The sequence below is a fragment of the Semicossyphus pulcher genome, unplaced genomic scaffold (assembly GCF_022749685.1).
Source record: "Semicossyphus pulcher isolate SPU_LCO1_2020_fin unplaced genomic scaffold, fSemPul1.0.p SCAF_21, whole genome shotgun sequence".
In the NCBI taxonomy this organism is placed as follows: domain Eukaryota; kingdom Metazoa; phylum Chordata; class Actinopteri; order Labriformes; family Labridae; genus Semicossyphus; species Semicossyphus pulcher.
In genome coordinates, this window is record NW_027211695.1 from 9,994,070 (window position 1) to 10,020,826 (window position 26,757).

A 26,757-nucleotide genomic window follows, 5' to 3' on the forward strand; every position below is an offset into this window, starting at 1 on the left:
GGGGATTTACCTCACTGGGAAATTGCTGTGTGTGTGTGTGTGTGTGTGTGTGTGTGTGTGTGTGTGTGTAGAAAATAGGGGTGGAGTATTCCTAAGCAGGCAGTGTATCCCAGTAAAGTCATCTTGCCCTCTCTTTCCCCTCCCACTCCTCCATGTATCCTTCCTCTGTTTAATTATCTCTTCCTGTCTTCCTCTTTTCATCTCCTCACATGCTGTTGCTTTCTTTTCATTTTTTTCTATTGTTGTATCCTTTCACTTCTTTGTCTTTATCCGTTACTTTCCTTGTGAGCTGCTCCCCCATTTTCATTTTCATTTCTTTTTTTTTCTTTTTTTTTGCTGAGAAAAGATTGATACCACTGTGATGTCTGTCCTGTCAATATAAAGCAACACCCAGCAATCCGTTGGTTAAGTTTAGCATTAAGATTGAAAATGGAGATATAGTTTGGTTCTGTCCAAAGCTTCATATGTATCCTACAGACAAGAGAGAGGTGTCAATTTTCTCATCTAAATCTTGGCAAAAGAGCCAATAAGCATATTTCCAAAATTGCTAACAATCCCTTTAATAACTATATGTTCATACAGAAATGTATTTGCTGCACTCTTATCTTACTTGAACTGTGAGGTCCTCATCAATGCTAGGGATCTGCAGCCTGTTGCACCAGCATGAATAAGGTCAAACTAGCGTAAATCATAACTGGGCTGCTTTGACTCAGAGCTAAAGGCGGGTCGTCTTCTAATTTGTAGTTTGGCTGTTCGATCCACAACTCCTTCAGTCCACATCTCAAAGTGTCCTTGGGCAAGACAGTGAACCCCAAATTGCGCCTGAAGCCACAGCCATTGGTGTATCAATGTGTGTGAAGATGATTACTGCTGCTTGGCACTGTGCATAGCAGCCTTTCACTGTTTTAAAGGTTAAATGGAAAAGTGCTATGGGTTAGATAGATAGATAGACAAACAGATAGATACTTTATTGATCCCGAGGGAAATTTAGGCATCAAGTAGCTTACAAGACATATGAAATCACTCATCTGTCAACACAACCCGATTCCCCCTTAAGCCCATAAGAAAATACAACAATTAGAGACGAGAGAGATTACTTATCTCATTACTTATCTTACTTATCTCTTATCATTTTTATATCATTTGCATGTTTTTTGCAACACTGTAATCCAATAGAGATGTTATTTCAATCAATTTTATTTATGTAGCGCCAAATCATATCCAAAGTTATCTCAAGACACTTTACAAAAAGAGCAGATGAGCACATAAATCCACCATGAGCAGTACTTAGCAAAAGTTGGCCTTCGATATTGATATGATATTGATGCTTGGCTCTGCTGCCAGAAAGCTAAAATTCAGTAACACTAATGGTAGAGCTCTGTCTTTCATTATTGACTGACCACTTGCCTTGGTTATGACTTTCTTATGTAAAATCAAGTTAGGTTATTCCCCAAGTTGTTGTGCAGCCAATATTAGAGGTTGACTTAGTTACAAACTACATAGAAGTTACATAGCCTCTAGCGTCTACTTTACTCTCCAACTCAGGAGAAACTTCACATAGCTGGTACAAGCCAGTGCTGATTTCACCCCTTGAGAGCTGTGATTGAAAGCATACATTAACCCCCAGTGCTTGAAAACACACACACACACACACACACACACACACACACACACACACACTGAGGCCCAATCCCAATCTCCACCCTAAAGCCTAAGCACTTAACACTCACAGACTTTAATGGCATCAGGCGTGCAGTGCATGAGTGCGTGAGGGTTTGAGAACTTTATAAAAATGAGGAATGGGACACATGTTGCCTGGAAACCATTAAATCGTATTCACAAAAGCCGAACTCCAGCATGTATTTGTGTGTCTTACAGTATTTACATATTTTAAGATAAGATAAGATAAGTTTTTTTTAACAAACTATCAAATGTCAGAAAGGCCTTAATGTTAATCATATGCAAATATATAATTGTTATCACTTGCAGATAAACATAATTGCGGTTCCCATCACCGTCCATGCGCGCATTGTTTACATTTGTTCAAACTTATTGAACTACTATACTACTTCAATGTAGAAACATTTGTTTACATTTAGCGGGGGGGTGGACAATCATGTTTGTATACGTCACCAAGTTCGCTATGAACTTTGGGTAAGTCCCACAGGAAAGTTTGCAGATATGCAGACTCACGGAAAGAACGTAATTTGGTGTTAAAATGTCCGCATCACAGCCCTCACGAACTCTGTGATCTGACAGTGGGACAGAACTAAGCACTCACACACTTTTACCGGGAACACGCCTCAAAGTCCGTGAGTGTGGAGATTGGGATTGGGCCTGAGACTACCTGGCCCCACTCCCATCGGGCAAAGGAAGTCAGACCTCTTGAGTATGTGAAAGAAAAGGCCTCTGGTGTATACACACACATCCACATACACTCAGTCTCCTTGTCCTGTCAGATTTTCAAATTGAATTAGCGTGTGTGTGTGTGTGTGTGTGCGTGTGCGTGTGCGTGTGCGTGTGAGAGTCTGGAAGCCATTACTTGGCATGTCTCCCTTTGCTGCCCAAAACGAAGAGGCCCCATATGGATCCTGCCATCACCTCTCTCTTTCTTTCTTTTTTTGCTTTATGGCCTCTTTTGTTGTCCGTCTACATCTGTCCCTTCTCTGATTTATAGGCCATTCTCCTCTCTTTTTATTTGCAGTTATTCTTGTTTGGTCCATTTTATTTAATTCCTTGCCCGCATTCATTTGCTCCATTAAATTTTCTAATAATGAACATTAACAGTCAATTTCAACAATCAGTAAATTTTTCGATAATTTTCCCACCACTGTTAATCAATCAGCTTTGTTCTAACCTGTATTAGACCTACATAAACCCATCATAAAACAAGCTCCTCCATCACCTCATGATGAATCACTAAACAATTTAACAAATCCGGGGACGAGGTTTGGGTGCAGCTTCACCCTTCTCCTTGGAGGTCCAGACGCAGGAAGCCCAACAAAGGAAGTGATGGAGTCAGGTGACAGGAAGGAACCCCTGTGCGGCATTCCTCTCATGAATTCCACATTATCTCTAGGACCCTGGAAGTCCTCGAGCAACGGAAACACACCCAAAACATTCACATGCAGGCATGCATGCAAAAACACACACACACACACACACACACACACACACACACACACACACACACACTGTTCCTCCCGCTCCTCCAAATAGATGACAATCTCAACTGCAGCCTGAATGAGAACCTGTTATTTCAATGCCAGATAGCATCAAAGGCCACACTTTTGATGCAGAAGATTTATTTAATCCCAGTTTTAGGGAATTTATTTTGTGAAGAAGAAGTTTATATGTGAGGGATGGTGAACCATTCCGCAATAACAACCTGCTCACTATACATTATTCCGCTTATTACGCGGCTTTTTACTTAAGAAATCAATAATTTGACACAAAATATTAATATGGAAAATTATTTTATTATTTTTAAAAAATCATTCTTTTTCCATTTTCTATTGTAAAATAGTCCTTCACACTCACAGTGAGAGCTTTGAGAGCCATTCACCGTCTTAAACACCGCCGTATCCTGTACTGTGTTCCGTGTAATGTTTACTTCATGTGACGTCTTCAATTTTGTAGAACTCTCTGTCGTAGCCTTCAGTTTTCGCATCATTTATCCTTTATTGCTTTCTCTCTGCTGTGTTGTCTCTTTTCTTTTTTTTCCTCTGTAAAAAGGCTGACGTCAAATTTACCGAACTTCTTTTGGCGGATTGATATGATTACAGTTAGTCTTCAAGATTCTGTGATTAGATCTGCATCCCTAGCAACGATCTGGTCTTCATAACAACGGTCTGCTATTGAGAAGTAGCAGACCTCGAAATGTTGCAATTAACCAATCAGAATCAAGTATAAGGACATTGATGCTATTGATGATGATGACGACATTGAGGATGTTGTTGATGTTGATTAGGATATTCATGATAATGATGATGAATATATTGTCCTTGTTGATGATGATCAACAAAAAAGAACCCACAAAAAAATCATTGCTTGTGCTGAATTAAATCTCTAAATTGTAACATTGTAACATTGTACGTATTTAACACAGCCGTGTAATAACTTTTATCTTTATCTTCCAAACAATTACTTTGACATATTTTAACAATCCATATGTTTAGTTTTTGTATAAATTCAACTAACAACATGAAATTGAAAGGTTTACAGCCTGGCGGATTATTTAAGAGTCAGGCTGACTGTTTCCAGTCTTTATGCTAAGCTAAGCTAACTGGCTCCAGATTTAAAATTTCTGTACAGACAGGAAAGAACCATCAATATTGTAATCTAGCTACACATTTCACTTGTTACAGGAGAGGCCAAGACTCTGAACATGCATGTGTAAAACACACTGGGGAACGATTTGGGGGAGAGTGAAATACAAATACCTGCATGTACTGAGTGACACCTTATTTTCTCTAAGGTTCTGGAACAAATGTGAAGCACAAATACATTTCCATTTTCACTGACCTTTTTAAAATCTAACATACTGTAGTGTTGTCGCCCATTAGAGTTTTTACAGCACCTCAGCGGTGAGTGTTAACAGGACCTCAGACTACAGGCACTGGGGCAAGCGAGTTAGTGCAAAAATATAATAAAGGCAATATTGTATCTTTGAATGCGTGCTAATGTGGCACTTCGTGTTCATGTGAATGTGAGGCCGTGTTGTATGATCCAGTGTTTGTATGCTTGCATGTGTACGTGTAAGTGCCATGTGGACAAACTCACCAGTGAAGCCTGGGGTGGGGACCCAGAGCCACAGGAAAGGCTGGGGTAGAAGAAACACATTCACACACACGCACACGCACATTAAACATGAACTGCCCTCTGACATCAAGTCTGGGCTATTGTGTAATAAAAAAGAGAGGGAGAGCGTGGCACAGGAAGGGAATTTATGATTTATGATTCAATAGCAAAGACAGAGGGGGAAATTTATGGCAGAAGGGGACTGTACGAGGAAGAGGGAGGGGGCGTCATGTAACAGTGGTGGGGAGAAGGAAAGAGGGGGGAACAAGTCAAACTCGAGTACCTCCTTTTGTCTGTAACTAAATTGTGAGTGTGAGAATGCTGGGTTATATGCATACATCATATGGCAATGTATGTGGATATGGGCTGTATATTAAATCTGCAGAATGAGATGTCTCAGATCGAACAGTTTTGCAGAAGACTACTTTTTGTCTCAATAACGCTGTACTATGTGCATTTGTGTGTGCCGTGTGTGTGTGTGTTTGTGATCATAATGAAACAAGCCATTCCTGCAGCCCTTTATTAGTTTCACAAGAAACAATACCTCAGGCCTGTGTGCATTATTCAGCTGAACTCATACAAATATATTGGACCAGGCACACTAAAAACATCTGGTGTTCTTGAGCACTGATTTATTGTCCGTATTTCCTCAATATATGCGTACAATCATAAATCTTGCATCCAGCTTTGACCATTAAAAATAATGTAGCACATTGGAAATAGTCAATTGTTATAGTCAAGACTTCCAGTGATGTGAAAGTTAACTACGTATGACCAAGCAGTCAATTACAAGTTACACGGGAGACTGTGCTGTATGTTCACTGATTTCGATTGCGGTTAACAGTACATGACTCACCTGATATGGGATTCCCCTGTGTTTAATAGAGAAATTATGGTTAAAAAAGTCTCTTTGGATGAAGTGAAGTAGGTGAAGCATCTTCATTAGTCTGCCCCTCTACTGACTTTAGTGTTTAGAAATGTGGGAGTGGGATCAGGGGGGAGTATATCTCATTAGTTATAGCTACACTTCAATCCACATTTACAACACAATAAATAATTCTGTCAGTGAACACACCATTGCACCCAACAACCACACTGAGTTACAGTCGCCCTCTGCTGTGATTTTAGGGTAATGCACCCTGCTATTTCCTGCAGACCCAGGATGTCACTTCCTTTCAAGCTTATTTTCACAAATGCATGAGGACCATTCAACGAGACAGCTGTGGTGACCCTAATTATGGACTTTACCTTAGTTGTCATTAAGTGTATAGGAGTGGGGCTTAATAAGGAATTTGAGACATAACACAAATTAGGCATTGATTCTTTTAGAAGGGTTTACATTGCACCCTTAAAGTAGCATTTGAATAGAAAGCAAATCAGGTAAAATTATAAGTAGGTGCTGTAAATAAGCCTGATTAAATTAAGAATTCAAACTTAAAATTTACAACAAATTAAAATAAACAGCTATTTTAATGATGGACTTTGACTTTATATTTACGTCAAATAGAAAACATTAAAGTCTCTCTTTGCACAAACTAATATACATGTCACTTTCTTCATTATAATTGGGCCTATTAGTTTTTCTGTTTCAGAACAGCTGTCATGATTTAAAACATTCTCAGCTCTCTAAACCAGCATGATGAACAAAGCTGAAGTAGAGATTTTGGCTTTACCAAATAGTCACTGTAGCTATAAAGGGCTATGATGCAAATGTGGTGGCACACAGCAGCATGGCTTTCCAAAATGGCTCTCTATTGAGCTCTAGTTTTTCATTGCAGTCACAGAGCAAAACTTCTGTTTTTCTGAAATTGATGCACAAAGGCGGAACTAATTCATTAGTTTATTTACCTGGGAGGGAACAAAGGCAGATTTACATTACTTCAATTTAACTTTTTTTACACTTAACACTTTTTTTCTCCATGTAATATTCAGTGATCATCGATACAGTAAACACTCATTTGTGTTTAAATTTTTTTTTGTGTTGCACATAATTAGCAAGAGGATGTGTCATTTAGACTACAGCTAATTCACTTGCAGCTTATCTTTTGGTTGGTTAGAGTCCTTAGACTACAACATATACCTAGAATATACCAAGATATACCTGTCTACCTATTAGAAGTGTGGTAGAAGTAAGGCAGGTAAGTTACTTTTAGAATGACAAAAGCATAGTTAAGGAGCAAATAGAAGTTTCAGATGATTTACAACTGCCACAATTTATTTTCTTGCTCTCATTTTATTTTATAATTCCCACAAGACTATTAATGCAAATGGACTATTTTATAATATAAATCTTTAAGAAAAACTTTTTTTTTCTTAAGTTGATAAAGAGGTGCACTGGGGATAGCCCATGCACATACTCATATAAAATGATTTCATCTACTCTAGCCTAGTTTTGCTTTTCCCTTGTCCTCCCACTTTCTCATCTTACAGCCTAACAGCCATGATAAACATTAAACTGGAGCTTTGTCTGTTACTGAAGGGTCAGACCTTGTTAATACAACCACGTTGTCAAATATTAACTGGTCATATTGATAACAAAAAGGGGTGACAAGAAAAATTGGTTATATTTTGTTTACCTACGTGAATGAGGAGCTTGGGCGGAGCAAGTTCTCGTCTGGACCAATAGAATCGCGAGAGAGATTTGACTGACGTAGGTTCAGACCAATGACTGAAACGTGCAGCTGGACAAACGCTACACGACAACGTTTTTCCCCCTCGACGTCTGGGCAGAAAACAGTGGATTTAACCCGTTTTTTAGCCAATAGCGCCAAAGAACTGTCAAAGGGACACAAGTTTGTTTTGCGTATTGGAGATTTTTAGAAGAATATATTTACTGTGTCGTTTTCTGGTGACATCCGGGACCGGAAAAGAGCCGTTTCCCCGCGACAGCTGGTTTGCGGATTCCCCCCTATTTGCTCTTGAAGTTGAGTGGTGAGTGTTGTTATTGGTGGAGTAAAGTGGGAAGCTAGCTGTATGCTTCAGAAAAGAAAGAAATGAGAAGAAGGAACAAGAAATCAGCTCAAAGAACAACCGTCAAAATGTAAACTAAATAGGTTTAACTTTGTTTTCTAGAGTCTGGCTATATAAATAACTTGCATCAGTTCCGCTACTAACGTGACTATGTTGTTGCACTACGTACACCCTCAAATTTGCAGCCTGAAAATGTGGAAAAAACTTACAAATATCCTAAAAAACGAGGTATTAAAACCACTACAAAGTTTTCTCCTACATATACTCCTACAATATTTGTAATGTGGCAGAGTATGAGCACTGTTAAGTTAATCAAAATATACAGCGTAAAAAATGTTGAACTTATAGGCTATCTTTACTTAGGTAATATTAAGGGTAATGTAACTTGCCGATCTGACCAACAGACCGTATTATTTCATGACATTTTCATCATCGTCAATTTAGTTTCTCTATTTAAAGTGGTTGAGTGTGACTAGTTAGTATATCAGTTATTAATAAACAATCATTCGTTTATTTCGGAAGCCACGCAGGCATTTATGTTTTGGAAGAGAGTAAAGAGTGGTGTGGCGGGGCTTGTGGGATGTTTGTTCACATGCTGCATTTAAGTACCCATTGTGAGCCCCGATTTTCGATTGTCAACGTTGCTGTGACGTGTAGAATTAAGACGATTAAATTAATCAATAACTTTTTTGGTTCCAGCCTGTTTGGCTGAAGACCCTTTCATGCAATCCTGTTTATTTGGATCATATAGGTCCTGGGTTTGCATATCTAGTGCAAAGAGGTAACACTATTTAATATTTTGTTTTTAAGTTCAAGCCTTATAGTATGTCTTATTTGACTTAATGTCTGTGACTCCCTGTGGGGTCATGAGCCCCAGGCTGTAGGAACCACCTAATGAGAATGAGAAAATTAATTGTCAATATTAACGATTGATTTATTGTTTAAGTCAGTATTTTCAAAAAATGTTAACTGGCTCTGTTTTTAAATGTGAGGGTATTTGGCTATCTCATAGAAACTAGATTATTTAGGTATTTGCGGTTGTTGGTTGGACAAAGGAGGCAACTTGAAGATGTTACCTTGAACTTTAGGAAAATGTGATGACCATTTTTTACTATCTACTGACATTTATAGACAAAAACCAAATCAAGTAAGTAAGTAGCAATACGGATGCTTTAACTTCATAGTTAAAAACAGCTGGAGTTGCAGGCCTGGCATTGTATTTGTTAATGACAATAGTTAAACAGAAGTTCCTACACCTTGTTGCCAGTTTATTATGTACACCTAACAAAAACTCATCCAACACATAAGTCCTTCAATTCATCAAGAAACGGTCTCAGAGACATGGTGTATCATTTGTATGGTCATCTGGAGGATGGACTATATACTGCTTGACTGTATTGTGTCTATTATAAAACACTTCTCATTATAAATCCATGAAACTATATAGCATCCAAAAGCTTTGTTGGCTTGAATATAGGGTGATCTTTTCTTACCCAATTGTAAAAGGTTGTCACAGGCAGAAACACTAGGATTATTCTTCATTTGCTATTGGCTAGCAAAATGTTAGCCTCTTAAATTACAGTAATAATGACATTAGCACCTGAGCAAGTTTAACTTCTAACCAGAGAAAGAAGAAAAAGGATAAATAAACATACTGTATATCTATCTCAGGCTGTGAGACTGAAAGCCTGATGTTGTTTTGTGATTTATATTTGTTGTCAATTGGATAAGATGCAGAAAACCACATTTGGCACAGTGAAAAGGCTTGCCTTTTTTAATCAGAATGGAAAGCGCAGGAAAGGGGGTCAGTGATTCAAAGTTGTGTTTCTGCATAGTGCATCAGACCTTGATATTGTTAAGTCTTGGGATCCATCATCAGATCATTCAATATTTGTCTCTGGGGGAAATGGGAATGAAATGCTGTGTTAAGATAAAACCAGATGCTGTGTTATAGCTACTTGCATATCCAAGCCACATCTGTTTTGGCGCATCACTGCAAATATTTTCTAAACAAAATTTCTATCTTGTGGCTCTTTGGTCAGTTCATTTTGCTCTTCACATGCACTGTTTACCTGTACAACTACGTACTAATATTTGTCTGTGTTTATGCTGTTCATACTTCAGCTAGATATCAGCATGTTATGAATGCCCACATATGTTTTAATTTAGAGGACTTCTATCTTTAGAGGACTATCTGAACTAGGGCTGGTCGATACTGTTGACCCATTATTACAATATCACTTAGTGTTTTCATATTTGCTTAAAAATCATTGCCATGTTGGCAATATCACACATAAAATGATCAACGTGATGTGCGACACAATTCACCTTTATGGATAGCATGACAAAACCGCATACTGTATCTGTAAAACAATTAGGTCTACTTCAGAAACATCAAGCTAATTTAAAAAACTTGCTTTAAAACAGCTGTGAAATGATGAGTCAGTCATTTATCCAGCAAACATGTCAAAAACGGCAACAACCTTTTGATCCACCCACATAAATATAATTGTGTCTCGCTTTTCTTGTTTCATAAGTATAAACTTAATATTCATGTTGCAATGCCGTAAAGTAGGATAAAACAACGTAGGACTTCCCAATAATTAAGTTAAATTTAAATTAAATACAATTTTTAATTCCCACAGTCCTGAAAGAACCTGAATGCAGCAGCAGGCCACGTGACCGGCCCTGCTCTCTAACGTTAGCAAGGTGGCTAACAGGATTTAGCTATCTTGAGCTACGTTGCATCGCAGCAGAGTAATCCCCATTGGAGAAACGACGAACACGCAGTCTTCGCTGTGTAGTTGCAGTAACTTTGTGTAACGTTACACTTGAAAGCGAACATCGAGAGAACAATGCCAGGTAAATGTCACTTTTGAAACCTTGAAATTTGACGGTTCGTCTTGAGTGTTCAAAGCTGTTGTAATCTCCGAAGCGAAGCCTTGTTTTGTTGACCTGCTTCACTGATGCTGCCATGCTGTAGCAGCGTGCTAGCTGATAGCGGAGCAGCCGACTTTGTTTGGCCCTCAAGCATCCAAACGGGAATGGAGTTTGACCTCGGCGCAGAGTTAACGTGTAATAATAGTTTAACATGTCCTTTTAATATGGTACATTATTTGCATTTAAGCCGATTTCACGTAAACACAGTTTACGACTTAAATGAAAATAGCACTTTTCTGCCACCCAGCCCTCTACCCTTTGTTGTTGCTGGGATAGCTTTCACCTTAGGCCCGTTCATTGACAGCAAAGCTATGTGAATCTATCTAGCCACTGTGAACTAGCCACTTAGCATTACCTCGGCTAAAACCATCCAATCCATTTACCAACTTTCCAGGTAGGCCTGGACACCTGGTTTAGCAGGTTAGCTCTCTGAATACGTTAGCAGGCGCAAAGCCACTACGACACAGCTGCTGTTACATACTGTACACTAACAGTTACATTACATAATCTCTTATGTAGCGGTTTGTTCCCTAATATCAAAGCTGCTTTTATGCACAATTAAGTAACACAAATATATCTTCGCTTTACCATGTTCCCTAGTTTTTCTTGCTTCACAGATCGGATCTGTTTGAGATTTTAAATCGTCATTCCACGTGAGGGTACACGGAGTATCTTGAGGTTCTTTAAGAAATTGGCAGTTAATATCACCAGATCGATCCGGCATCTCCACGTGTGGTGTTTTAAAGTTGGACATTTAAAACGGTTTTTGTGCAATTTTTTACCTGAGCTTTTTTGTTTTGTTTGTAAAAAATCCCGTCTTTAGTGTTTTTTTTCAAAGCCGTTTACATGGCATGGATGAGTTGACTTGTAAAAGTAACTTGTGTGATTAAGGCTGTTTAAATAACATTTACCCTTTTGTAATTTAACGCAATAAGTCACTGTGAAATGTCCAGAACAGTTGCCCAGAGCTCATAGCCAAAACATAGAGCTTAGTAGGCTATCTTTGTCCAACAGTTCAAAACAAATTTAGTATGTAATGCAGCAGAAAATATAAAAAAAGTCAATTATTAAATCATAACATGTGCCAAAAAACTTCAATTAATTTTCAAATAAGGATTTCCTTTTCTGGAAAGTAAATGGTAAATGGACTGTACTTATATAGCGCTTTTCTAGTCTTTGCGACCACTCAAAGCTGCTTTTACACTACATATCACATTCACCCATTCACACACACATTTATACAGTGATGGGAGAGGCTGCTACGTGAAGTGGCCAATTGTCAATCAGATATCACATTCATACCAGTTGGCTTTGCCACCGGGCGCAATTTGGGGTTCAGTGTCTTGCCCAAGGACACTTCAACATGTAGCCTGAGGAGCTGGGGATCGAACTTCCGACCTTCTGATTGAAAGACGTCTGACTCTACCACTGAGCCACAGCCACCTTATTTCTGTCCATAATTTGTCCTAATGTGTCATTTAAGATATTTAATCTACATTTCATTCATCAGTTGCACAAGCGATATGGTAAGAAATTAATTAAAAATAAGGTGGGAAAATATAGAATTCATACAATAAAGGAATTTGCAGTGAAAAGCTCATTATCAATGGAGCAAAATTGGCATTCACAATTGGCCTCTTTTAAGAGGAAGGCTTCATTTCAGCCTAGAAATACTTAAACTGTGAGGGGATTGGTCATCAGGAGTGCCTGTGAGTAAATGTTGACATCCTCTAGACAAGAGTACAACTGCAGGTGATTAACATATTGTCATTTGACTTAGCTAAAGCCCAATCATAGTTGTCTATTATGTCTTAATTTTGGTATTTTCTGTGCAATCCTACTACAGAGCCATCATTTACCTTTCTGCTGTTCATCCTTTAACCACATCATATCTGATCAAATCACAGCTTGCAGGCATGATGGATGCTAGACTCTGATAACTAAATATTACATGGTGACCAACGCATGGTTCCGCAACGTGAACATGTTGAGTGCCACATGCAAGTACATAATGGTTCAGTGCTTTTCTTATTCATGATGGTTCGCCGACCAGGCATCCTTCAGTTGCATGAGCAGAGGCATGCTAACAGTGACTCGTAGCAACTATTGGAATTGATTTTAAGGGTGGGAACTTGCATGATAATTCTTAGCTTTAAAGCTTTTTGAAATCTCTGTAATTATAAGCAATAATCTGGTTTCTAACTGTTTTTTGCCCCACTTTTAACAGTATATAGAAAATATGTCTGAAATAGTGATGGTTGATTGTCACAAACCAAAGTCGATGTCTTCAGATTGCTTGTTTTGTCCAACAATTAGTTCAAAACAATTTATAATCAAATTGAAAATGTATAAAACACAAATTAAGCAAATCAACCAATTTGAGAAAAAGCCCAGGTGTTTATTTGGCCTTTTCCTTCCCTTAATAAATGACTTAAACAACGATTTCAGCTTTAATCTCATGATGGACTTCTAATAAGCCTTTGTTTTCTGTTTTTTTTGTTTTTTTTAGTTCCATACAAGATGTATGGAATTGAGTGCAACACATCATAATTATGATGTGTTGTGCAGTTAAGATGTGTTGCACCCCCGCCCATTCTCTCTCCTTCCATAGCAAACATCTAAATGTTGCACCACATAAGTGGAATCCTCCATGACACAAAGATCATTAATCAGACACACCTCCTCTTACTCTAGTAACCTACCTAGATCAGAATGTTTGTTTGAACTCCTCTGAAAGACATTTTGTCCATACTATCACTGTGTAAAGTGAATAACAATGTGCCGTAGGTCAGACTCACTTCATGTGTTGATTTTGTTACTTTGTCGGAGGCTGAAACAGCAGGAATATGCATCATTGTAACATTATGTCCTGAATCTGGAGGTTTTCAGGTGGGAGAAGCTGCATTGAATAAGAAGTAAATGAGCGCTTGCGAATGAAACAGTGCAATGGTGCGTCTGTATCAGACTGACCCTTGAGCTGTGTGCACGGCTTGGTTGAGATCACCTTTTTTCCTTTTTTTTCTCTTTTCTTCTCTCATCCCACCGGGAGCCTGCAGTTGAGTCATAACTAGTCTGTTGGAGCTGGCTGGCAGTCTGAAGATTATGTCATTACAGTTGGCATTTATCATGAGAGCAGGATTTCTGTGTCTGTGTTGCAGAAGTATGGATGCACAAATGATCACTGCTTTTCATAATTAAATGTGGTATACCTGTGATGTGGTATTTTTATTGGTATTTGTGGCAGAAAGTTAAAGGTATTTTAATACAAAATAATTAAAGAAGAACAATAACAGGGAAGTTCCCTATGTGACGAAGAAGCTGACTCTTTATACTTCTATAGCAGTGTTTAGCAAGTTTGCTGTCAGTGCTGTCTCACTCAGCAGATATTCAAGTTACTCATTAGGATGTGCAAGAGGAAATGCGCACAAAGTAAAAATTACAGTATCACTCAATAATATATACAATCTCAAAATGATTCCACCAATTGGCACATTTGCATGGTTACAGTAAAAAATCTCATCTGAACCCAAAGATTTGGTCTGTACTGTTTTTTTATGTATTTAAATGTGTGAAACTGTTTTTCTTTCTAAAAAATAAATCTTACAGCTATCTGAAAACAGCAGGAAATATGTGAGTTAAGCTGGAGATATACTTGCTTTTAACTATGCGTAAGCATGATGGCTGCTGCTTGTTCCCTGTTTGGCGCGTCAGCTGTGTACTCCCTCAAAAATCAACGCTATTCGTACGCGAGATGCAGTATGCACATGACCAGTAGGGCCAGTCTAGCGGCAGAGGGGATGTCACAGGGTCAACACAGCAGCAGGGAGAAAGTTTTGAAGAAGAGCTGATCGATCAAGTCTGCAATTATCCACATCTGTACTATGTGTTATTACCCCTACACAGTGAGGAAAATGTTGGAGAAACAGAGTTGGGACAGTGCAGATAGTGTGTTCTGTCCACCAAACACACAAAACCACTTCTTCTGCTGTGATCTCAGAATTAACATAATAGTAACTTCCTCGAGTGTTTCCATGTCTGTTTACATCCAGCACATACAGTTGTTTCATACAGCCTGACTTTCTGATCTGCCCCGTAGAGTTATCCTCCAGTAACACGCATTCATAGGTGCATAGACAAGTATGTGAACAATTACTTTCATGACGCAGCCGGTTTTGTACGCGAATGCAAGGCCAAGCAGCAAGTATATCTCCGGCTTTATACCTCTACAATGTGTTTGTGATGACTCTCAGATTTAGTTTGAAATTATTTCCTTACTTCCTTACTTACTCTAATTTGTGAATTCCTTCACTATTTTTTAAAATTTCTTTGATGGGATTGATTGCTTTGCTCCAAACACTGAAGCTAAACTTTGTATGGGTATGAGGAAGTCAAAATAGTGCCCTAATCCCTATTCTTTTATAGGCTTCAGCCAAGTGATTTAACACTCTGGACGTGTGTTTGCTTGTGAAATTTGATTTCTATATTTATGATGTCAGTCTGGCATGTGTGTGTTTTCCTAGTTAATAATGACGCACTGCGAGCTGCAGTGCTGTAGTAAAAGGCCACAAACTATTGATAGCGGTCATAAAATGTCAACAACTCTTTGAAGCCTTACGAAACATTTTGGTGTTTGCACTAACAGCATTTTTAGATATCACAGAGGAGTTTTCCTGGCTGGTGTTAACAAATTCAGTATGTTTCTTATTTAGATCTTAAGATGTGAAAAATACACTTGTTTAGTTTTATTACTTATGAGCAGTGGGAACCGATGAAGACTTCTCTACCAAGGGGAGAAAAAATGCATAATCTAATCTTTGTACTGACATTCCAAATCTAAATAGAATGATGACATTCTGTGTCAGATACAGCCCCACAATACCGAGCAGAAGTTAAATATTATGATTTTGTGATTTTGTCTTCCCGAGCAGAGCCAGCTGAGATGAGTGGTCCTGAGGTGGCCAAGACACCGGGAGGTGGAGCTCCGGGAAAGGAGGGAAAGGAACCAGTGGCCAATGGTCATGCAGGAGAGGGCAATGACGCCAACCCATTCGCTGAATATATGTGGATGGAGAATGAAGAGGAGTATAACAGACAGGTGTGTTCTCATATTATGTTTGATAGATATAAAGCACATACAGACCCTTTTAACTGCATTTTGATCCAACCAAATCATATGATCCAACTGAAATTGATGCCCTCAGCCTCTGTAGACTCATCCCCTCTTTCTATTAGCTCACAGTCCCATTTGTCTTTCCAAAGCACCCACATATATTCCCCCTCTCTAGCCCAATCCTTTTAGCCTGCTTAGAAAATTCAGCAATGGGGAAACTATAAACTTAATCAAAACCAAATTTCTTTTATCATCTCTGTCAATATTAGAAGTTTTGTTGTGACGTTCATATAAGTGTTTTTAATGATTTTAAGTGACCACTGCTGAAGCAAAGGAGCAGTTATCCAGCAGTAAAGTTAAACTGACAATCTCGAAGATTTCAGTTTTGTTCTCTTGGGCGACACCTAAATATACAGTAATTGCAGGAGGACATTACCCAATTTAACCAGACGTCTGTTTGCCTTCATCTGAGCGTCGAATTTTTTCTTTTTCTTTGGATTTTCACTTTTTTTTGAAGTTGTATCTGTTGTCACTGATCTTTTCTTCGTTTGTTCAGCCATAGTAGATTACTGTTTACTCGCAACATTTACAGTAACCGCTTTAAATTCAAATTCATCCGCTTAGCTCCGCCTACCCTCTGGCAGACCAACCACTAGCTGATGGAAAACGCGTCACTAACTGGGTGCTGCTTGTGATTTTTTTTTTTTTCGCGAATGTCGCCACAGACACCCAGTCCATAATAATACTATATACTGCAAATGCAAAGGCTTTCATCAGTGGGCCATAGGCTCAATCACCATTGTGTTACCTCATTCTGTGATAGGTAGCAACTTATTTATTTATATGAAAATCTTCGAGATTATTACTTTAAACCTGGCTTAACTTTACATTAAATGCATTAAATTATTGTCTACCTGTGTTGGCCAGTAAAAAAATGAAAAGGAGGGAAAAAAAGTTTAATATACATAAGGTACAATTCTTTATCAGGATCTGCTTTTTTGGTCAGATATTTGAACACATACAAGGTATTTGGAATCGCTCAGGGTACATACAGAGATGGATGCCTGCAACTTACAAGTAGTACATTAAGCATTACTATGTACAGATTATGCTATTATAAATATATATACTCTTGTACAGAAATATAATACACAGATTAAAGGGATCTTTATTTTGTGTTTACCGTGAAATCCGGGAAACAAGTCGCTCCGGAATATAAGACGCAGTGTTTTTTTGGGGTATCCCCGAGAAAAAGGTTAGCTATTTATGAAAAGAGGGTGCAATGGCGATCATGAAAGAGCATGTCCGTGATGAAGTGTCAGCAACTATCAAGATAGTTTTCCTCCCTTAAGGCAGCGCAATCGTCTGGGTAAAATACCGTAACGCAATAAAATACCTCTATCTGCATTTTATACTGATATATAGGATGCAGCCCAATTTTTTGATGGGGGAAAAAGGTATTAAAAGTGCGTCTTATACACTGAATTTTCCGGTATATTCAGGCACAAGTGTTTTACAATTCTGATTTATCTTATCCCCCTTCTCCTGTATCTGTACACTTACTGCTCTGTTACGCAGCACTGCCATTTTATGTTTTTCTGCTGTCCCCCAACTGCCATCATCTTTTCCTAGCCGTCCTTACCAAGGCTGTCAGAGTGGCTGATGATTGATAACATCCACAGTTTAAGTGTTTTCTGATTTCATTCTTCAGTCCTCTCTCGTCCTCTGTGATAGGGATGTTTTTGTGCCTTGCGGGTCAGAGATTATTTTGACCCTATATGAGTCATCTACGTTTACATGACTGGTGATGTAAAATCCTTCTTCCAATTGTCAGTGCCCTGTTCATCTCTCTGTAGATCCACCTCAAGTCTTTTCTCCTGCATGGCTGTATGAGTCACACGCTTTATTGACACCACATTACTACCACATTAGAATATATCTATTTGCAAATCCTTGCAAAGTACTTGTCATGCAAATAATCTCTGATAAATTTATATTTCCGTCCAGCTCCTTGATCTTTTTCTGCCCCAATATGTTTGCCCTTGCATTTATGTCTCATCTCTCTCACTCTCTTTTCATTTTCTCCCTTGTCAATCTCCCAGGTGGAAGAGGAGCTGTTGGAGCAAGAGTTCTTGGAACGCTGCTTCCAGGAAATGCTGGAGGAGGAGGACCAGGATTGGTTCATCCCTTCGCGTGACCTCAACAACCAGGGGGTGGGACAGCTGCAGCAGCAGCTCAACGGCCTGTCTGTCAACGATCACCACAGCAACCTGGAGGAAGTGGCGGTGAGTCAGAGCTGCATCTCATTTCCCAATAAAGATATTTTTCTAATGGTTCTAACTACGAGTTCTAAGAGTTTCGGGTAAAATAAACATGTTCTTTACCCTCTTTGTCCTTTTTTTTTTTTCCTACAGAGGAAGAGCATCTTGAATCCGGAAGCAAAGGAGTTCGTCCCGGGGAAGAAATACTAGGAGTCCCCCTCACCCCCGTGGAGCCTCCACACGTGCACCCACATATGCATACACCAGTCCTCACATGCTCTCAGAGACTCTGGCGGCCATGACCGCGCACATATTGACACTCACACACACACACACGCATGCACACACACACCTACACACTTAAAGCCAGTGGCGTGCTGGCAGGCCCAGTCGGGGGGTGGGGGGATTTCTTTTTCTTTTCTTTTTGTTTCTTTATTCTTTTTATTTCCTGTTTGTTTCTTGTAAACTGAGGGACATTGGGAACAGGGGTTGGGGGATGGGTGTAATACCAGCACCGCCCTACTGCGGGCGCTAGCTCATTATTGCATTTCAGATGACATTGATGATGTTTACAGAGTATGCAGATCTCATTTATGTCCCCTCGGAATTGTGGCAGCTACCAAGGAGTGATGCCAGAAAAAAAAACTGAAATCCAAAACATATGATAAACTTGAAAAAAATATTTTACATACTTGTGAAATTGTTTGCTGTCAAATTAAAAAAATAACATCAGCAGTAGATTGAGGGTTTCCACGACAATGAGGTTGGAGGAAGACTTAAATTACAGGGGACTTGATGAGTTTCTGCTACTGCTCTGTAGAGTCATCACAGTTAACAGTTTGCTAATGATGATGTCATAAGCTCTCTGTGACATCACACCTCTGGTGCATCTAGAAATGCGGGTTCTTATTTGTCTGTGCAGCGGCCCCGTTCCAAACCAAATACATACCCTACCCTCCCTCCATGCTTGTTTTTTGAAGTGAGCTTAACGGACATGGACAGGTGTAATCATGGATATGACATTATTTTCCCAATTTATGTGGAAGTCCATGTTTATCTTTGTCCAGCTTCTGAGAAAAGAGGCGCGGGTTTCAAATTATTCGTTAAGGTTAGCGAGAAAAATGTTTTTGTAGAGGGAAGGTCAGAGCATTTTGAACCTTTGGGAAACTCAGTTGTCATCTTTTTTTGTTGTTTCCTTTTGCATCCTTTAGTTCGATGTATGGGGTGAAGTGAACAAACTTGTTAAAGGGGAGTATTTGGTCTGGAACTATGCCACTGCCTTTTTCTGCCGGGAAAACTTGGTTTTGTCCAGCATCAGATCAAGTGTCCATATCCATTCAGGTTTTCAAGTATCCTCTCCTCTTCTATTTTCTTTTTTTTTTTCGTCAAGTCAGAGGATGAGGCCTTTTGTGTCTCTACTGGGTACAGTAACCTGTGGTGTCCATTCAGTCCTGTTTGCAGGAGGAAATGCCAGGGGACAATATTGCCACAGCCATTCAGAATAAAGCAGTATGGAACAAATGGCTGACAGTATGGCTTCCTTGCTGTTCCTCTTTTTGTAGGTTGACATCTTTGAGGAAGTTCCTCTTTTTAACCATAAATCTTTGTTGTGGTATGGCTTTCCTAAAAGCATTGCCCCTTAGTGCAAGAAAAATATCCGTTAAATTGTGAACCGGTAGGAAACAATTGTATTTGTGAAGATGCTTTTTAGGAAACCCAGATTCTAATCTATTATCATGAAGTAAGTAAACATTTATAGTTCTCAGCCAACTTGGCTCGAAAATGCAGAGGCAATATTGTCATAAGAGAAAGTCTTATCATCTGAACGTTCTTATTCTTGCCACTGTTCATTTGTGGCATAAATAGTGACAATAATGTCTTGTGTATTTTACTGTATCAGTGTTAAGTTGACACTTGTTTACTTGACAAGTACTCAAGTGTGTTCTTAAAGTGTGCAGTAGAAACAGTCAAATGTTGGATAAAATAAACTTCCTCACACAGTGTTGGTCCACAGCTGTCAAATGGCACCCTGGTGAAGCCAATAGGAATGTCCGCCAGGTGGATTGTACAACATGAAATCATTTTTGGTGATTTGTTTAGATGAGTTAGATGACAGAAGCCGTTAAAAAAAAAAAGGTCCAGAAGACAGAGTATGAATTTCATTACAAATAAAAATAATGAAAAAAGATGAATAAAGATGTTAAAGACAAACACCTTTGTTAGTCCTTTGTCACATTTTGAATCACACTGGACAAGAAGGCTGATTAACCCCTACAGTCTGGTCTTGTATGTAGATATCATCATAGTAATGAAAGTGAAGAGACACATTTTCTGTCATTTAATACTTACAATAAATATGACCATTAATCATATCACAGTACATATGGTAGTATAACATAATGGGTTTTAAATTTAACTTTTGTCGTTGCATTGGTAGTTTTATGACACCAATGTGACAATTAAGGTTCCTCAAACACTTTAGACCATATTCTCACAAAAAATAAGGATTATATTGCCTTTGTTTCCAGTTCAGTGCTGCATCTATGAATCAATCTCAACTGCAAAGTACTTTGAACGCCTCCAGAATTCTCCTTTACCTAGTCAGGAATGACCAGCAGTTGGTTGTGATATATTAACAGAGGCAGAGGACACCTAAAAAATATTGGCAACTTTAAGTAGGTAGCACACCATTAGAGTCTGCAGAGGTAAACATATTGCTTCAGCATGCTAAAATGCTTACAATGACTGCGTACATTCTGATGTTAAGCAAATGCAGCATAATGTTTGTTAACTTAGCATATTGACTATATTTTCTCGTTAGCATTGTAAACAAACTATAACTGAAGGTGAAAGAAATGTCTTGATTTTATCAGGTATTTTTTCATAAACTTAAGCGACCTACAAATTATAAATCTGACCTGATGGATGTGCCAGAGAAAAAGTCAAGAGGAGCACTTCAATCATTGCAATTTAATATAATTTAATAGGCTACCTTGAGGGGAACATCACTGTGTGCACCATGGTGAAATATAATATATATTATCGAAGGATGTTCTTCTATATTACTATATAAAAAATACTTGAGTCAAGAGATTCCAATGTCTGCTCACTGCTATCTGTGTTTTCATCGACACTTGATGGACCTCTTTTCACTTATGACCTGGAAAATTGGCAAGTTGCAATGGAAATTTACAGTGAATGAATTGATCTCCATTTTTCCTGTGGAACTACAATTCTGAATCGTACAATTCAATGACAACTGGGCAAAATCTATCTGCTAAAGAAGAATGTGAGACGATGGGAAGAGAAAAGCTTCTGAATTAACCTTTTGTGTCCAAATAAACCAACCAGCATCAGCCTTCATGTGAAGAAACGGAAACTCTACGAAGAAGAGAAAAATATTTCATGGAAATTGAGCTTGAACTTGGGGCTGTGGTTAGCACTGTCGTCTCACAGCTACAAGGTTCATAGTTCGAGGCAGACCTTTCTGTGTGGAGTTTGCCTCTTCTCCCAGGGCATGCATGGGTTCCGTCCGAGTACCCCGGCTTCCTCCCACAGCCTAAAGACATGCTATGGTGTGAGTGTGAGCATGAAACGTTGTCTGTCTCCGTGTGTCAGCCCTGTGATTGACTGGCGATCAGTCAAGGGTGTACCCTCTCTCGCCCAACAACATGGGATAGGCTCCAGCCCCCCAGCGACCCTGAACAGGATAAGCAGTATAGATAATGGATGGATGGATGAGCTTGAATTTAGCTGGAGCAGATCACTCCAGACCCATTAAATAACTGTATGATGCATTAAGATTTAACTACACAGTTTGTAGTTATAATCTCCACCTATACTAATAATTTTACTAATATATTGCTTGCACACAATTTTTTGTACATTTTTTTTTGTAAAAGTAAGATTTTTAATCAAAATATTTCTGTACTTTTAACTGAAAGCATCTGAGCACTTCTCCCACCACTGCAATGATGCATGCAAAATTTAAACCCTTTTTCAATTCGCCTGTTATAAGACAGAACTGTCAATTAGTTATGCTCCGTTGGTGGATTGAAAGGTCTGGACAAAAGGCAACTTCCTACCAGCACAATGACGACAAGCACACATTTTACTGTCTCCTTTGGGTGCCTGCCAGCAGAAGTGTTATGACTCATCCTCAGCTCCTGTGTCCTTAGGCAAGATAACGGAGAATCACAGGCCTTGACTGCAGCCTGAGTTAGCAAAGAGATGTCATATGCAGCAACCCTTTCTGGGTTTTTGACATGCAGTTCTTTGTTCCGGATCATCAGGTCCGACACCAAACACAAACAACGTTTTTCAGAATCAGTCATGTTTACAAAAGTTCAGTTTTAGACGTGGTCAGTTATGTGATGAGCATGACTCCGGAGACGGTGAAAGTCACACTGCTGGATCTGAGGCTGGGCCCACTAGGAGGAGTCACACAGGCAAATAAAAGACAATTAACAACCAATGGACAGAGAGAGTTTAGTCACGATATTAAAGTCAGTCAACATCTTTGCCCTGCCTTTACCTCAGCAGTGTAGTTGGCTTGGTATTCTGTCAACAATGGCTTCCTGCTGGGCTTTCTATAGTTGACAATCGCCTGTACATGGGCCAGGGGTAGTGTGCTGCCATGATGGGTGCCAGGAGGGAAGGATTGCATCTTAAAGCAACAACTATCAGTTTTCCATGCACAGCTACGAGAGAGGGAAAACGAGAGGTGTCCGATAATAACACGTAGGGTACAAGAGCGATATGTAAAAAGGAAACCTGTAAGAATTTAGAGAAATATGTGTTTAACATAGAAGTATGTTTTGTGTCTGAGGCCTACCAACTGCACTGCCTGGTAGTAGACTGAAGGAAGGTGCTGTTTTTCAGTCCACTAGCCAAGCTCAAGCCCCTGAAGTAGAAATAATCCAAATTTCCAGCATCTAATTAGAAGGGAGAATAAACAATGTTAAATGCTAACTTAAACTCTAAACTCAAATACTTCCAATACAATACTTATACTAAACATTTAATCCTGCTTACTATAAGTGTTGTAGGAGCTGCAACCACAAGTGTACACACTTTGTTTCTTTGTTGTAACAACTATCTGTTAGTTTTGTCATTATTTCAGATTTGAATATGGCAGGGTTTTTGATATGAATGGAGAAGAAAAGGTTGGTTAATTTTTAAAATTACTTTGCTGCCTTCTAGGGAAGTTATCTAACCTCTGTCATGGCACAGGTGTGTGTGTGTGTGAGAGAGAGAGAGAGGGAGAGAGACAGAGAGAGAGCTGTTCTACCTTTAAATGTGATAATTGGACTGGAGGCCACAGGAAGGTGGAGTAGGTGCTGCAGCCCGGCGTCTCTGCAGGCATATCTAATGTGAACCTCACAGCAGGCCGGACAAACATGAGATGAGAACACTATCACACCTAAAAGTGCACAAATAGAGATAGAGCTTTAGAAAATGATTGATGGTTCTTTACGCCAAGAAACATTTTAGCATATTACCTAAAGTTTGAAGGCCCTTGAAACATTAGCAGAAAAAAACTTTAATATTAAACACTAACAGCATCTTGTGAATTCAGAGAACACAAGCAAAAAGGTTTTCCAGCCTAACAACTCTAAAGATCTAACCTTCCTTGTATAGAATGTCAATCTCCTCCTGCGGCTCATCTTTTGCCTCCTGCAGCTCCAACACATTAGCTGTCGAAGGATGAAATTGAACTAAGTACACATGCAGCTGCCAGCTTATATGTGTTTGTGTGTGGGGGAGAAGTCCTCCTTACCATTTTCACCAAAAACTTTGTGCCGCCGACCTTTCTCCACCTCACCAACTAAAGGCCAAACTCTCTTGACAAAGGCAGGAACAGCTCTGGCTTCTTTTTGGGGCCTCATTCTGTTGACTTGTGGGTGGTACTCACTGGAAGGTTTATAATCACTTCTGTAAGTGGTGACAAATCTCCCCAAGGGCATCTGTCCCACCGCCTGAATGAGAAAAAACATACATTATGTGTGTGAGGATGGGCTGACATGTGCAGTCCCCGAGATTAGCCTAAGGATAGGATTCACATCCAACAGTATCAGAACACTGGTTTGACTATGCACAGATTTATTTTTATTACATAACAAATTACAGTCTTGAATTAAAAGCAAAAGAACTCAGTTCAGAAAATGGCCCTGGTGGGTGTTATACTGTTACATATTAGTGTATTATTAGTACTGATGCATCACTTGTAAGAAGCATTTCTCTGTTGTATTTTTAAAAAACTATCAAGTAGCAAGAAAATTAATTACTTAAGCAGTACAATTATCTCATATTTGAAAGGCCTACAGTGATTGACTTACTCACTTAGTTAAATTCCACCTTTATGCGAAAATGCCCAAATGCCTTATTTTTTAACTTAAAGCAGCTTTTGGGTCACTAGCTGATGATATCACAATAAACAGGCTTAAACCCAGAATTATGCTAATGTATTATGCTAATTTCAAGCTTCATATTTCAAGCCTGGAGTAGCTTAGCATAATTTACAGTTAAAAAAAAACAGTTAAAAAAACTCTACCCTACAAGCCCACTTTCTTCTGATTGGCCAGCTCTCCGAAGTCTGCTGGGACTCTACTTCGTGACATCACAAAGTGCAGCATGTAGAAAAAACATTGTGAAACCTGGCGTTCACAGCAGCCTGCAGACTGAACTGAGAAGCCTGGGGATTACTCCAACATACTTTTACCTACAGATTTTAAACTTCACCCATGTTTAGTATGGACATCCAACATTGTAACATTATATATAAATCATAAAATGTGAAACAGCTTAATACCCTCTCTTTAAAGTAGTTTTAGAGATGATGTGTATTGTGTCATTTATGAAAAAAATGATATCAATTAGAAGTATCACAGAAAGTTCCTCAGTCTACAACTGCAATTGTGTACTCTTTAAAGCATTTTCGAGCAAAAACATATTGTTCTGCAATTATCGTTAATCACTGTAGGACAATCATTTTTTATTCATACAGCACCAAATCATGACAGAAATTAACTCAACACACTTTACAATTACAGCAGGTCTTGACCATACTGTTATATTATTTAGAGACCATGAGCAAGCACTTGGCAACAGTGGTAAGCAAAAAATCTTTAACAGGCAGAAACTACAAGCCGAAACAGACTCATTAGTAACAAGCCATCTGCCACGACAGGATATAATTGTTATGATACATCTTAACAAATCAATCAATCAATATTTTTTTATATAGTACCAAATCACAACAACATTTAATGTATGTGTATTTTTATAGAAACTGTAATATTACTATAATTCAAAAGAAGAATTTGATATGCAGGAGCAGAGCTTTGTGTTTTGTAGCATAGTTAACAGTAATGCTGCCTGATGCAGGGGTGCAGTGTGTGGAGGGTGACAAGTTAGCCTCAAGGCTGTGGACTCCATGTACTGAGAGAAAAAGGTCAGCAACTGTGCAGTTGTAAAAGTAAATATCTGTGGCAGCAGGAGCAATGTGTTTTCTCTTATAAAACTGTTAACTCTTAATTTCAATTCAAAACATGCTAGAAACAAGAACAACAAAAAGAAACAGTAGATACACTATTGCATAATTCAGCTCAGATGTGAGAGGAAATTATCACTATACAGATCAAGTTGCTCAAATTCAAGTATTTACCTGCAGGTGTTTTGAGGGAAACATCTGATGTTATTTCAATTCCTCTTCTTGATTTCTATCCTCACAGCAGTAAAGCTCAGCTGAACTGATGCCTTATGTTACAGACAGTGGAATGTTACTGCCACTGTTTTTAAATAAACTGTAATAATTCTATTTCAGTCAGACAACTCACATTGCTATAGTTTGAAATGATTATTGCAGCAGCAGAACATAGCTTGTGTTTGGCGTCTAGGCTCTGACCTCATCACTCCTTGCAGATTTATTTTAAATGCAGAAATTGAGGAGTGATGAGATAATATCCTATCCTATAATACCCCCTATTTGGAGCCTGCAGGTGGATGCTGGGGTGGTGGTGGGGCTGAAAGTAAGAGTGCAGTACTGGTGCAGGGCAGCGATGGCAATGACAGAGCAGAGGGAGGGACCGGAAATCTTGCAGCTTAAATAGACCGCCAATTGGCAGGAAGTGTTGTCAGGCGACTGTGGAAGTGACGCATATCAATTATTAAATCAGTGCAGCTTGAGTTGTCTGCTGAACTAGCTCGCAGGCATCGCCCCATTTATCCATATCCTGTAGCAGCATAATAATTATGGCTTCTTCTTCTGCATTTCTATCCCATTACTCCTACAGTTTTTGCAAGCCAGTAGTCACCCAACTCTACTGTAAATCTGTAGATTTTGTAGACACAGGGCAGAACTGAATTGAACATTAACTGAATTCTTGTTTGTTTAAAATAATATGAATACTTCGACACCTGCGCACCTAAGTGATAGGCATGTAATCACAGTAACATGATCTGGAAAGGGGTGTGTCACTGCAGCTGTTGGGAATTATCAACTGGAGACACCACATAATATGCTCATAAACATGAGCATATTCCACATTTGTTTCTTTTTTTTTTACAGCATCCAGTTTTGTAGGGTTTTTTCCCCCCAATCCATATAAAAATATAATATAATAAACAAAATGGAATTGTCTTAACCAAAATTGCAACTGCAGAAAACTCCAGAGA

The 26,757-nt window shown here is 38.9% G+C and overlaps 1 protein-coding gene across 3 annotated transcripts; it reads left to right on the plus strand.

The window, feature by feature from the left end:
• The first annotated feature begins 7,496 nt into the window (after positions 1-7,496).
• Positions 7,497-19,602, plus strand: paip2b (poly(A) binding protein interacting protein 2B). 3 transcript variants are annotated; one of them, XM_069672560.1, is made up of 4 exons: positions 7,497-7,731; positions 15,639-15,805; positions 17,923-18,105; positions 18,235-19,602. In XM_069672560.1, exons 2-4 carry the CDS (start codon positions 15,650-15,652, stop codon positions 18,289-18,291), a joined length of 396 nt encoding a protein of 131 aa, XP_069528661.1. In that variant the 5' UTR covers positions 7,497-7,731; positions 15,639-15,649; the 3' UTR covers positions 18,292-19,602. The 3 variants fall into 3 exon arrangements, with proteins under 3 accessions (XP_069528661.1, XP_069528662.1, XP_069528660.1); XM_069672561.1 differs by lacking the exon at positions 7,497-7,731 and adding an exon at positions 7,763-7,840; XM_069672559.1 differs by lacking the exon at positions 7,497-7,731 and adding an exon at positions 10,493-10,632.
• The last annotated feature ends 7,155 nt before the right edge of the window (positions 19,603-26,757 follow it).